General features: G+C 39.1%; 1 protein-coding gene across 1 annotated transcript in view; it reads right to left on the bottom strand.

Moving 5' to 3' along the window:
• The window catches only part of LOC150083920 (uncharacterized), a 259,821-nt gene that overhangs the window by 84,774 nt on the left and 159,521 nt on the right, over nucleotides 1–15,526 (bottom strand). The window contains 1 exon segment of the mRNA XM_090375830.1: nucleotides 12,439–12,737. Coding sequence (XP_090231956.1) covers nucleotides 12,439–12,737 — 299 coding nt within the window.

Genomic DNA, 15,526 nt, shown 5'->3' with positions numbered 1-15,526 from the left:
ATCCCATTTTTCTTCCAGCTCATGTATTAATGATCTTGGTAAAACACCTCCCACCATTCCCAACACGCTCCATTCAATGCCTCCTGTGGTCTTCCGTCAAAAGGATATCAGAAGGAGTTTGATGAATCTTGATGCTAAGAAAGCTCTAGGTCCTGATGGTATTTCTCCACTTGTTCTCAAAACCTGTGCTTCTGAACTTACTCCTATTCTTTGCCGCCTTTTTTCACTTTCTTATTCCAAAGGTGTTTTTCCTTCTGCTTGGAAATTTGCTCATATCCAGCCAGTTCCTAAAAAGGGTGACAAATCCCTCCCATCCAATTATCGTCCCATTGCAATTACTTCTACTCTTTCTAAAGTAATGGAGAAATCAATTAACCGCCAACTCTTAAACTACCTAGAAACCTTCCATCTGATCAACAATCGCCAGTATGGATTCCGTCAGTGTCGATCCACTGGTGATATTCTAGCTTATGTTACCCATTTATGGACTAATTCAATGGAAAGGTTCGGTGAAACACAAGTAGTTGACATCTCAAAGACTTTTGATCGTGTTTGGCATAAAGGTCTTCTAAACAAGCTTCTATCTTATGGTTTGCCAACTGTTTTTAGCAATTGGTTATCCAGTTTTCTCTCTGATCGCTCACTGAGGGTGATGGCAGATGGCTCTCTGTCTTCTAACTTCTCCACTAATGCCGGTGTCCCCCAAGGTTCAGTTCTTTCCCCCACTCTTTTCCTTTTGTATATCAATGACCTTCTTCCATTGACTGGAAATCCTATCCATAGTTTTGCTGATGATAATACATTGCATTCCACTTTCCACTTTGAGAAACCTTGCCCTGTTCAATCAGCTTCAACTTCTCGAAAATCTGCTACCAATTCCTTAAATGCCGATCTTCAGGTAATTCTCCAGTGGGGCAAAGACAATTTAGTTGATTTCAACCCTTCTAAAACTCAGTCTTGTCTTATATCTCACAAAAAGGATTCTTCTGCTCCTATGCTTATGTTTAGTGACACTCCGATTTCTAGGCAAAATGATATATCTCTTTTGGGGATTACCCTGACTTCTAATCTCTCTTGGCACAAGCACATTACAAATATTGCTTCCTCTGCATCTAAAAAACTTGGTTTTCTCTTTCGCTTTCGGCGTCACTTTTCTTCCAAACAGCTGCTCACTCTGTATAAATCGCAAATCCGCCCTGCCATGGAATATTGTTCCCACATCTGGGGTGGTGCCCCCAAAACCTCTCTCAGGCTTCTTGATTCCATTCAGAAGAGGGCAGTTAGGTTAATTAATGATTCATCTCTAACAGAGTCTCTCCACTCGCTTTCTCATAGACGCACTGTTTCTGCTGCATGTCTCTTCTACAGATACTTCCATGGGCACTGTTCTTCTGAACTGGCTTCTGTAATTCCCGCTCTCTCTTTCAAAACAGTCCAAACACGTGCCGCCACCAGCCAACATCCATTTACTGTCCAACTTCAAACCCACAGAACCAACTTTTCATCTTCCTCATTTATTCATTCAACTGCTGTTTTCTGGAACAACCTTCCTTCATACGTATTTCCTGAAAATTACAATCTACAGAAGTTCAAGTGCAATGTCAACAAATATCTTCTTTCATCTTCTCAACCTCCAACCCAAGCACGGTACTAAGTACTATAGGTTCTAATACCTCTCGTGTTTGGGGTTCACATAAAAAAAAAAAAAAAAAAACTGCTCTTTAGCACCACTAAAGGAGGATTTGGATTACTACAAGTAATCCAACTCCTCTTTATCTATAGAGAGATTAGAGATATACAGGTAATCCAACATGATTATAGATATATAGGTAATCATCACTACAAAAGTGAGCTTCCCTTTTATAGTAAGGAAGGTCATGATGTGTGTGGTAAATGATGCAATTCGGGACCATTTTGGGATTGAATCTTGAATGGATGCCAGCGTGGGAGGTCATGCCTGACTAATCTGTTAAAGTACTATAATCCAATTATTATTAAAGAGTTTTGTTATTATACAGGGTGTCTCAAAAATACACGGCATAACTTCAGGAATGAGTTCCTCATACGTAGACAATAAAAATATTTTATATCAACATAGTTCCGGAACTGCTTGGTTCCCAAGTTATTAACCGGAATGCTTTATCTCTGGCAGGTAATCAATGGGTGCTGCTCTTCGTGGAGTAGCACCCATTGATTACCACCCTCGTGTCATTAGTGGAGTCCCACAGGGTTCGGTGTTGGGTCCACTGTTGTTTTGTATATTTATCAATGGTATTGATGATGGTATATCAGGCTTAATGTCGAAGTTTGCAGATGATACAAAGGTTGGCAGGGTTGTTAATGACAGTAATGGCAGTGTGCTACTGCAACAGGATCTGGATAATTTGGGCAGATGGGCTAAGAAGCGGCAACTGAAGTTTAACCTTGACAAATGCAAAGTACTGCATACAGGTAGAAGTAACCCCAGAGAAACGTACCAACTGTGTGGTACTACACTTAAAGTGGTAGAAAATGAAAAAGACCTGGGAGTAATTGTGCAGTCAGATATGAAGTTTTCTGAGCTATGCAGCCAGGCTGCCAGGACAGGTCATGAGGTTTTGTCAATGATATATAGGAATTTTGCTAGCAGGAAAAGGAGGTGATTATCCCTCTGTATAAGGCAATGGTCAGGCCACGCCTTTGAGTACTGCGCACAGGTCTGGAGGCCTAATTTAAGGAAGGATGTAGATTTACTTGAGCGTGTACAGAGAAGGGCAACAAGATTGGTGAGGGGAATGACGGGATCCTCTCACCAAGAGAGACTTAAGTTCTGCAAATTGCAGTGGCTGGAGACTAGGCACCTGCATGGTGATCTGATTGAGGTGTATAAGGCCTTGAATGGGTTGAGCACACTGAATTCTGATGGGATCCTTCCACTTGTTCAGATTACGAACCGAAGGGGGCATAAATTCAAATTAAGAAAGGCCAGATGTAGAATAGATGTGCAGAAATTTGCCTTTAGCCAGCGGGTGGTTAATTGCTGGAACAAACTTCCATCTGTCGTTGTGGAAGTTGATAGGTTAAATAAATTTAAGGAGGAACTGGATAGGCATTTGGAGGGAATGGTGTTATTTTTTTTTTTTTTTGTTTTTTTGGCTGATGCTGCATAAGCTCATACACTTGCTTTCTTGCATCACATGCCACTACTATCTCCACACACACACACACACACACACACACACACACACACACACACACACACACACACACACACACACACACACACACACACACACACAGAGAGAGAGAGAGAGAGAGAGAGAGAGAGAGAGATGCCATTTTTAATATAAGTTGTCTAAATATTCAATAACTAACATGTGAAATTTAATTCCTGTACGTACACCAGAGGTCGAGCTCAGAATCTGAGGAAGGATGCTATGGTTGACAAAGTGGAGTATCAAGCAGTGATCAAGTTCCTGCATTTGGAGGGCAAAAAATCTCAGGAAATTGATGAAGAAATGAAAGCTGTGTATAGGCAGAATTGTCCATCGCATGACACTGTAAAAAAGTGTAAACGGGAGTTCCAGTGTGGTTATATAAATGTCTTTGATGAGCCAAGAGAAGGAAAGCCAATAACATCCACAGACAGTGAGACGATTGCAAAGGTTGCGCAGCTGGTGCTGAGTGACAGACGTGTAACAATTCATTTCATCGCAAATGCAGTAGGAATGAATTGTTACACGTCTGTCACTCAGCAGACGTGTAACAATTCATTTCATCGCAAATGCAGTAGGAATTAGTTATGGGTCTGCCCACAGAATTTTACATGACCATCTGCATAAGTCTAAGGTCACCACACAATGGGTTCCAAGATTGCTGACACCTCTGCAGAAGCAAGGGCGAACGCAATGTTCTCGCCAACTGTTGGATTTGTGTAATGCAAATGTTGAGAACTTTTTTGATTGGTTGGTGACAAATGACGAATAATGAGTATACCAGTATGATCTGGAGACTAAAGACATGTCAAAGCAGTGGAAGCACATCTCCCCACCTCACAAAAAAGCAAAGACCACTCCATCTGCGAAGAAGGTGATGTTGTATGTGTTTTGGGACAGAAAAGCGGTTATCCTGACAGATTACCTATCTACCTACCTCAAGGTTCTACTGGAGAATACTACAGAAATCTTTGGAAAAAGTTACGCGATGCTTTGAAGGTGAAAGGCATGGAATGTTAACCAAAGGTGTCTGCCTTCTGTCAGACAATGCAGACTCACACAGTCATTGCCACCACCAACTTTGTTGCCCAGTGCAGCTTCAAATTACTGCAGCACCCACTCTATTCTCCTGACCTAGCACCGTCAGACCTCTTCTTGTTTCAAGAAATGAAAAAGCCATTGCGGGGACGCTGCTTTTATTTGTCTCAGGAAGTCATCAATGAAGTGGAATTGTGGTTTCAGGAGAAAAGTGCAGACTTCTATAATCAAGGCATTAAACAACTGATCCATAGATGGGAGAAGTGTGTGACTATCCACGGAGAGTACATAGAAAAGGATTAAAGTTCCTGAGAAGATTCACCTTTCTAGGGCTATTATTTCTGGGTAAGGGTAAAATCCTTTTGATACCCCCCCCTCATACAAGATGATAGATTACATCTGGAGTATTATATTTAGGTCTGGAGACTATACCTAAAAGAAATAGTAGTTCTGGAGAGGATTGCAAGAAGGGTGACCAGTTTATACCACAAACTGAAGCACATATGAAGAACAGCTTAGAAGGTGAGAACTGCAGTTTGATAAGTAGACATCTAAAGGGAGATATAACTGAGGTGTACATTGTGCTGAAGAGGGCAAGTAAAATTAATGAATGAAGGTATTTCCCCTCATAAGTGAGACAAACAAGGAGATACAAATATAAAATCTCAGGGAATAATAAAAGATTGGATTTCATGAAGTTCACCTATGGGCAGCAGGCTTTTGAACTTTGTAAAAAATTTGCCTCCCAACATGGCATAGGCAGAGAGCCTTGCTAAATTCAAAACAAAATTGAATAGCTACTTTGATGGGAAGGAATAGCACGAATATTCTGTTTTATTTTATTATTATCTTGGCCGATGCAGAAAAAAGTCTACTTCCTTATCACTTGGACTAATGTCTGCCTCCTCCATTTTCAAAGATATTTTCATGCCGACATCTATTAAAACTGTCTCTACTATTATCTGGAAACATAGATATGAGATGGCAGTAAGTGACAGATAAATTTCAAGACAATTTCTACATAAATGGGCACTTTACTTGAAATATACTTAAAATTACCTTATAACCATAGATATGTATGGACATATATCTATGATTTTAAGTAAAATCATAGATATATTTCCCAAGATCCCACACATGTAAAATAGCTCAACGTGTTCACTCTGAATAGGCTAATTCTTCTATATCCTTATTTCAAGAACATTCAACTGGACTTTTATTTATTTATTTATTTATTAACCTAGGCAGTTCCAGCCAGATTAGGAGAATTCCAAATTACTCTGAGAGAGAGAATATGCACAAGTACCACTTTGAGGGGGAACAGGCATTCTGTGTCTTACCAGACACTCAGTCTAAAATACTGATAGATCCAATATCTTCCTATTTCAGAAGATTTAGGAGCGGTCCGGTTGGCCGGCTTCCCTAAAATCCACTCATGCACACCTTCTCAATGGTAAGCCCTGTTACATCACTTAGGTGGCAACGAACATGTAGAGTGGTTCTCTTCAAGACGCCTGGTCAGCATGAAGAGGAAAAGACCAAACCCTCCAGCACATGACAGCACAACGAAACAAATAGCCCTCAGTCCCCAGCGGCTTTCACTCCCCCTCTTACGGCAGCGAGAGGATCAGAGTGGAAGCAGAGGGTGCTAAGAATCTCTGGGTACGATCAGGCTGCCATGCACGGAAACTGAACTTGGCCTGTTACAACGTAAGATCGCTCATCGGTGAAGACAGGATACTAGAGCTGGAAAAAGAACTAGAAAATGTAAATTGGAATATCATCGGTTTGGCTGAAACAAGAAGAAGAAATGAATCACTTATAAGTTTATCAAGTGGAAATCTGCTGTACACCAGTGGAAACAGTGAAAAGAGTGAAGGTGGAGTTGGCTTTCTGGTCCATAAAGATATAAAAAACAATATTTTGGAATTCAAAAGTACATCACCAAAGGTGTCAAAGACTAAACTCAGGATTTCTAAGAGGTATAAGCTAAAGGTTATAATGATTTATGCACCAACATCAAGCCACAATGATGAAGAGGTTGAAGAAATGTACACCAAAAGAGTCTTCTATATGAACAGAAAACTCACTACACTATCATTATGGGGGACTTCAATGCTAAGGTTGGAAAGAGACAAAACAGTGCAGAAAGGGGAACTATAGGAAATTTTGAAATTGGTGAAAGAAATGAAAGAGGTGAAAGACTTGTGGAATTTGCAGAATCTAGAGGAATGTCAGTATTGTACACTTTTTCAAGAAAAGGGCAAACAGAAAGTGGACATGGAAGAGCCCAGATGGATTAACTAATGAAATCGACTTCATCCTCACTAACAGAAGATATATCGTGAATTATGTTACTGTCCTGAACAAGGTAAATGTTGGAAGTGATCACAGAATGGTAAGATGCACACTTGATATAGATGTAAGAAAAGAAAGGAAAAAACTGACTCGAGTAAATAATACAAAGGTCTTTGAGACAACAGAAGAGGAGAAAAAGCAGTATGTACTGGAACTTAAGAACAAGTTTGAGCTTCTGCAGATGGCTCAGGACCAAGATATCAAAGAGGAATATTACAACTTTCTGAAATTGATAAAGCCCAAGAAACCTATAGGTAAAAAGAAATTCAAAGAAGAAAAAAATTAGTCAAGAAACACTTGTCATGATGAACCAAAGACGACAAATAAAGAGCAAAAAAAAAAACATTGACAAGGAGAAAACTGAGTATACTGAGTTATGCAAAGCCATTAGAAAGAGACTCAGAGAGGACATAAGAAAATTTAACACAAGAAAAGTTATGTTGTTGTTATTATTTGGTTTTTAGGAGCATTAGCAACTAAGGCAATATTGCTCCGGGGATATGCGGTGGTCATTCCCTGACCTTTCCACATCCTCCGTATTTGGTGGTCATGGGCTGAAACCCCGGTCTAACCAAGAAGCGTGCTACGCACTGCTGCTCCTACCCACCTTTCTACGGAGGCGCCCACAAGAAAAGTAGAACAAGCATTAAGGGAAAACAAAGGATTTAAATCAGCAGTCATACAGAAAGACAAATGATACTGAAACTGAAGAACAGCGATGGTGTACCTATGAATAGCAGAGAAGGCATAATTCAAATAGCAGAAAACTACTATAAAGAGTTACACGGAGCGAGGGAATGATGCCAGCAGTAGGAAAGATGGATCACAAATTAGTAACACATACAATATACCTGATATCCTTCCTGATGAGGCAGAACAGGCGTTGAAGAAAATGAAGAATCAGAGAGCTCCAGGGGAAGATGAAGTTACTGTAGAGTTGTTAAAATTGGGAGGAAGAGACATGACACAAAAACTGGCAAGACTCTTCACAAAATACATTAGAAAAGGTGTGGCACCTAAGGAGTGAAATAATGCAATCATAGTTTTGCTGCATTAGAAAGGAAATAAATCAGAAATTGGAAATTATAGACCAATTAGCTTGTTATCCCACATCTAAAAGTTGTTCACCAGGGTCATTACTAACAGATTAGAAAGAATACTCGATGAGAATCAAACGAAAGAGCAAGCTGGCTTTAGGACAGGATCTCAACTATGAATCACTTTCACGTAACGTCACAGCTAATGGAGAAGGCAAATGAATATAAAACACCATTATGCCTGGAATTTGTGGATTATGAAAAGGCATTTGACACCATACAGCATAAGGCAATGTTTCGGGCACTGGAAAGACAAGGCATAGATACCCCACATATTATGATTTTGAATAAAATTTGAGAATGCCACGTTTATTAGACTAGACAAAGACAGTAATAAATTTAAAATTGAGAAAGGAGTTCAACAAGGAGACACAATATCTCCGAAATTGTTTACTGCTGCTCTTGAGGAAGCTTTCAGAAGATTAGACTGGTCGCAGAAAGGAGTCAATGTGAATGGAGAGTACCTAAACCATTTACGATTTGCAGATGACCTTGTGGTCATAAGCCACAATCCCAAAGAATTAGAGGAAAATCTTAGTCAGTTATGCAAATCTTAGTCAGTTACCATTTATAATGATAAATGGATGGAAGTCAAGAGAAGAATAAATTTTGGATGGATAGCATTCAGGAAATATAGTCACATACTGAGGAGCAATATCCCAATTTGTCTGAAACGTAAAATAATGAACCAATGTATACTCCCCACCATGACTTATGGAAGTGAAACTTGGGCACTCACCAAAAGAATGGAGGCGCCTCCGTAGCCAGGTGGGAAGGAGCAGCAGTGCGTAGCACACACTTCTTGATTAGACCGGGGTTCGAGCCCATCACCACCAAATACGGAAGATGCGGAAAGGTCAGGAAATGACCACCGCATATCCCGGAGCAATATGGCCTTAGTTGCTAATGCTCCTAAAAACCAAAAAAACAAAAACAACAAACCAAAAGAATGGAAGAGAAGCTGAGAACTACACAGCGAAGAATGGAACGAATTATGTTGGGAATCAAACTGTTAGATAAGAAGAGAAACACATGGATTGGGCAGCAAGCTCAAGTAAAGGACATTCTTACAAAACTAAAGAACTAAAATGGTCTTGGGCAGGACACATAGCTCGAAGACATGATGACAGATGGACTAAGAAAATAACAGAATGGTACCCAAGAGGACCTAAGAGAAAACCTGGAAGACAACAACGGAGATGGACAGATGAAATTCATGAGTTTGTGGGTAGTATATGGATGGCCATTGCACAAAACAGAAGGAACTGGAAAGTTGCTGGAGAGGCCATCCTGCAGTGGATTGAAAATGGCTGATGATGACTACCTTTGAAGGAAAAGGAATCATACAGCGAATAATTCAGACAACTGAGATGAGCAGTGGAGGAATCATCTGATAACTGGAATTCTGTGAGGAAAAAATACATGCTATTAGCAGACTGTATGTGGAACTAGTCATCACTGAGATTAGAACTGAGACCACGTATATTTGTGAAATGAATGAGGAAGTTTTTAGCAGGTTTAGATCTTTTCACAGATAAGTTTGTTCTATTAGTTTGACAATTATGATGTATTCAGGAGTAAGAAAAGGAGGTGAGGACATGCCGTACGAAGTAACGAAATTTTTGGATGTGGCGTAAACATGGTAAGAATATACCCAGCTGCTTGGCATAATATGGCCTTCACAATGCCCCTCACATACACACCACTCAGACTCCCTCCAGTCATTATCTGGCAGAGTAGAGGCAACAAGATTATACACTATCTGATCCAGAAGCCTCCTAGAGGTTTACCAATAGGTTGAGTCTGGCGAACTATCTTGCAGCCAGCCTGCAAACACCATTTTAGAACTGTACCTTCGAAATGTAAGGAAGATTAGATCTTGTCGTGATGTCCATCATAACCTCAAAAGACATCAATCATACTGCATGATGGAAGAGATGGGGGAGGGTTTGACCCCATTGAACTTTGTTCTGGAGACTAAGCATGGGTTCCACCGCTTCAAGCCTCCAATAAGCAAAGTGGTGGTATTGCACAGGTTTATGAGAGACATCTACCATCTATTACTGTCTGGTAACAGAGGGGTGCCATATCTCTGTGTGGTGTACAGTGATCTCTGATCACCTTGAACCCTGTTTACATTGGTTTGCACCTTGATCCCTGCTTATATTGGTTTGCACCTGGGTGGTCACCTACAGTGTGTTAGGTGTCATATTTCAGCACTTGCACATGGGGGTTATACCCAGGGTTACTAAGAGTCCCACTATCATGAAGGTGCAAACAGAGAATTCACTGACCAACTGGACTTTGCCGAAATTAGTTTTACTATTAGTAATGGCCATATGGCAAGGAAGCCTATGACTTATGCTGCATCAGCAAAAAAAAAAAATAATAATAATAATAATAAAATAATATTAATAAAAAAATTAATAAATAATAAACGAAAAGGAAATGAACAACCTATGTGTTTCCCTCCTCCAGTAGGTAACTATCCAGCAGACTTTTGAATTTCCCCAAACTGTCAGCCTCTATCACCTATGTAGATAACTTATTCCAATAATTTATAACTCGCTGGCTAAAATAAAACTTCTTGCAATCCAGCCTAAATATCTCCCTCCATAACTTGAATTTATGGTCCCTAGTTCTAGAATTATTTATAACCATGAAAAGTTTCACCCTTATTCATTTTACTTACTTCTAGGTGGTAGATGACTCTCATCGACTGGTGCGATACCACCACTTTGCTTATTGGAGACTCGAAGTGGTGAAACCCATGTTTAGTCTCTAGAGCAAAGTTTCCGGCATTCCCTCCATACTTCTCTTTCAACCTATGCATGGTACTAAGTACTATAGGTTTTGATACCTTTCGTGTTTGGGGTTTCCATAAAAAAAAAAAAAAAAAAAAAAAAAAAAAATGCTTCTCAGGCCTTAACCACCTCAATTAAGTCTCCTCTAAGACTTAATTAAGAGATCGGCAAAAGGGCATCCACATTCGAATGTTTTCCTTGTATGGATGCCCTTTTGCTGATCTCACCAGGCGAGTTACCCATCTTTGGACCTTTTCAAGAAGCTCAATGTCTTCCTTTAGGTACAGTCTCCATACTTGAACACAATATTCCAATTGTGATCTAACAATATAATGGGATTATGACATCCTTATCTCTACTAGCAAATGTTCGATAAATCATCGATAGGACACCATTGGCCTTCCTTGCAACCTGTCTACAATGCTCGGTGAACTTCATGTCTGACAGTATTGTAACTCCCAAATTCCTTTCTTCCACTACTGACTTTAGTTCAAGGCCACCAAGTGTACAAGTTATTTTGGAGTTAATGTTTCCCAGGTGTAAGCCCTTGCACTTTGCGCTGGATTGAAGCTTAGCTGCCACTTTTCTGACCATCCCCGAAGCCTATCTAGGTCACTCTGAAGATGCTCTCTGCTTGTAAGTGATCATTAACTATGCTATCAACCTTTACATCATCTGCAAATTTAGACATCATGTCCTCTATCCCTTTATTGATATCATTAATGAAAATCAAAAACAATAGTGGTCCCAAAACTGATCCTTGGGGAACTGCACTTCTTACATTAACCCAATCTGAGGAATAACCATTCATCACAACCCTCTACCTCCTGCCCTGAAAGCCATCCTGCTATCCATCTGAGGATTTTCCCTGTGATTCCAACCTTTCCAGCCTATTCCACTCATGTGGGTCTGAGTCAAACATCTGCTGAAATCTAAATAAACAATATCAAAATTATTCCCTAAATCCAGCTCATGAGTGACTCTGTCAAAATAACTAACCAGATTGGTTAAACATGATTTTCCCTTTACAAAACCATGCTGTGTATCCTTCAGAAATCCATTTCTATCTAAATGATTCTGAATTCATACCTTTGATCATTGCCTCCATGATTTTCTCTACAAATGAAGTTAGACTGGCAGTTTGGTAATTTCCCACTTCACTCTTAGATGCTTAATTAAGCTCACTTGACTGAGTGTCACCCGAATATCAGTTCCATTAGTGTTCTAGACCCCCCCAAGCTGCAAGCACAGCTTGGCATACCTGAGAGAATATCTGCAACAGCCTCAAGGACTTATGAAAATCTGGAACCACAGCTAATCATATTTTATTATTTGGAATACTCTAGCTAGTTGTTTATTTGTTATTTGGTTTTTAGGAGCATTAGCAACTAAGGCCATATTGCTCCGGGGATATGCAGTGGTCATTCCCTGACCTTTCCGCATCCTCCATATTTGGTGGTCACGGGCTCGAACCCTGGTCTAATCAAGAAGCGTGTGCTACGCACTGCTGCTCCTACCCACCTGGCTACGGAGGCACCACTATCTAGTAAAAAAAATTATATAGTTTTTTTAATTATAAGCATACTAACAGGAAATGGAAGGAGGTGGTATAAGTGTGTCCTTATTAAATACTTTTAGATTTTTTTTTTTTTTCAAGACTCACTAAAATAAATAGTTCTTGTGTACATTTTTTAATACACTAAAACCTTCAAAAGGCAGTCTATAATCATGCCAATAGGCGCGCGCGCACGCACGCGCGCGCACGCACACACACACACACACACACACACACACACACACACACACACACACACACACACACACACACACACACACACACTTTATACTTGGATAACAGATATAATTTAAAATTAATTTTAATCTAATTTTTATTGGCTTTGTCAAGATTGCACGCTCTCTGAAGGGGGATAAAACGTATATAGATACCTTTCCCTCGGAATCTTCACTAATGCGGTAATGATACACCCTTCCTTCATAGCGAAGTGAAATGGATCGCTGTCCTGGGCTACTTTCACTTTCTCTAACTAGAAAGCTACCATTGATTCCACTACTAAGAAGGTATTCAGCTGCATTCCTTGATATGGGGCCATGATACCAAGAGTGCTTCTCAAGACTATTCACTGGTGTAATATAATTACTGGGTACCCACCCAACCTGACCAGTCCATGATTGAGCTTCACACCATTCTCCTGTCCTATTATATGACAACACACGTACTTGTTCACCTGCAATGACATCACACACATTAATAACTTATTCAATTCACATTCATGTGAATAATCATTAAAATATCACAAAAATAAGATAATAAAATAAAACACAATGGGCAATATTATTTTATATTCTCTATGGCTGATACTACCTAAGCTCTGCTTCACTTTATCATTTTGCCAATCTAAGACTAATAGCAGAGAATAGTCTAAGTGACAGAAAATGAAACAAGATGAGAAATAAAAAATATCGGAAAATAGTTATAATAGTTATATTTCATTCAGGTTTATAAAAATAAGTTCTGTGTCTGCAAAACACTACTTAATTTTGCAAGTATGAGCTAATGCTTTGTAGGCAAGCACCTTATGATTATAAACCATATCCTCCACAAAACCATGTCTGACTCCTACACAAGAGGAATCTAGACAATTCTTCTAAACAAGAGGAATTGTATTCAGACAACTATTCATTCTCCAGCAACTATTTTTTATTTATTTAACGTTACCTTACGTACCGCAATCCTCTATTCTATCACTCAGTGTATTATGAATCGCTGTGTGATTACTTTCATCTGAGGCCTCTGTGCACTAGAAGAGTTACTGCTGACATCGCCCTTCTAGCCAAAGTAAGCACTGGAATTTATGAAGCATCTGATATCCTGAGTAAAATAAACTTCAATGCTCCCTGTAGACAAGTCAGGAACCTTACACCGTTTCGCCTTGACTCTGCCAACACGGACTTTATGAAGTTCAGTCCACTGAACAGAATCAGCAAATCAGCAAATGACTCTCTCATTGACTTCTTTGACAACTCCCAATCACTGATGAACTCCATCCACAAGTTTGCCTCTTCTCTTAAACTGCAAAGTGACTAGCTCACATCTAATTATTGTAGCTTATTATTTGTTATATTATTTTTCTATTCTCTAACGGATTAATTATTACTTGTTTTACCGGTAACTTAATACAATCCTCTTTTGTACATATGCTTTTATTGTTTGAATCTATATCAATGTTTATCGTCCTGTTGGATTTCATATTATTGTTATTATGTTTATTGATCTGATCTCAGATACACTGTTAATGGTTACCTGTTGTGTATCTTGCTATTAATAAAATAAAATAAAATAACTAAATATAACCTTTGTAAAATTTTCATAATACGATTTCATTATAAATTAAAAACTTTTCCTTGAGTTAAAAAAAAAAAAAAAGTAAACAAATATACTAATTCGAAATTAAATAAACACTTATAAACCACATTTGTGAACTGATTTAAATACACAAAAAAAAATTCGTATACCTATTTGCATCAGTAGTGATCAGGATGATGGAATCCCAAGGTGCATTTCAAAACACAGCCAAACAGTTTACTGAAGTGTACTAATGTTTGGATATATAAATATTTTGGGAAATTTTGATAATTTAATTCACAATACACAAACTACATACACCAATAAGCAATTCTTTTATTTAAGTTTGAGTTAGTGTTAACAACCCTGTACTGTAGCTTCTACCACCTGGGGCGGTCCCTGAGTTTGCCGCCCCTCTCAATACACACCAAAAATACTACAAAAAAGTCAAAACAAAGTACAGGGAAATAAAGTAAAACACTGTTTATTTTTGAAGTAAAACTTTAATTCCAACATTCAAAAATGTTATTTTTCTTGCTCTTTTTAGCAAAATCATCGAAGTCTATTTCATCACTCAGTTGCTGTTCTATAGACAGTATGGCAAGATTTCTTAAATGCAATGTACTTATTGTAGATCTTAGGTAATTCTTAATCAATTTTAATTTAGAAAAACTCCTCTCACAACTATCAACACTTACAAGAATTATGAGGAAAATTTACAGTAGTATTACAATATTTGGAACTGAGTTCTCAAGACTGTGTCTGCTGCTCCTGCCCACCTGGCGCCTTCGTAGCCAGGTGGGCAGAAGCAGCAGTGCATAGCACACACTTCTTGATTAGACCGGGGTTTGAGCCCGTGACCACCAAATACGGAGGATGCGGAAAAGTCAGGGAATGACCACCGCATATCCCCCGGAGCAATATGGCCTATGTTGCTAATGCTTCTAAAAACCAAATAACAACAACTCGAGACTGTAGTTTAGAATAAACTGCAAAAGTTCAAGGGGACCATCCATCCATGTCTCTGTTTTGTCTTGCGTAGCAGGAACAGAAATAAAACTCTGAAGCTTTTTTTCTCGCAACAAGGAACTCTTCCTTATTAATGTCATCGTGATCATGCTTTAGGTGACATTCGTATTTATTATTCAAAAGATTCGATGGGGTAAGTAAGGCATATTTTTCAGCAAGAACATGAAGCTGTTGAAATCTTGTGGTGATTTCTTGGATCACTCTGTCCAGTGAAAAAAACATTTCTCTCCTCAAGTGCCGCTCGGGGCAGACCTCTCCCCCTGTTCTTCACAACACTTCCTAGATTTTCAGGGAAGTAGTCAACGTCGGAGTGTAAAAAATATACCTTGACACTCATGGTGCAGCTCAGCTTCTTGAAGTTTGCCAACAAATTTTCAACTATATTCTTGTAGTCTGGATTCTTGTTACAACAGACCTGAAGCTAATCAATGCCTGTTCTTCTCTTTTATCCATAGTTCCCTAAAAATCTCGGTCCCACATCGGTTTGTAAATTTGAGGTTCAACAAAAATACTTTGTTTTAGCTTCTCTTGGGTGATCAATGGTAATTTAGTTCAAAGATAGTTGAAGCATGGACCTTTCTGAGGTAAAGCTTTCACAAACTGTTTCATCAAACCTAGTTTGACATGCAAGGGTGGTAGGAG

The sequence above is a fragment of the Mastigoproctus giganteus genome, chromosome 6, assembly GCF_048544385.1.
Source record: "Mastigoproctus giganteus isolate SK-2022 chromosome 6, ASM4854438v1, whole genome shotgun sequence".
NCBI classification, from domain to species: Eukaryota; Metazoa; Arthropoda; class Arachnida; order Uropygi; family Thelyphonidae; genus Mastigoproctus; species Mastigoproctus giganteus.
This window is presented reverse-complemented; position numbering and strand designations above follow the sequence as displayed.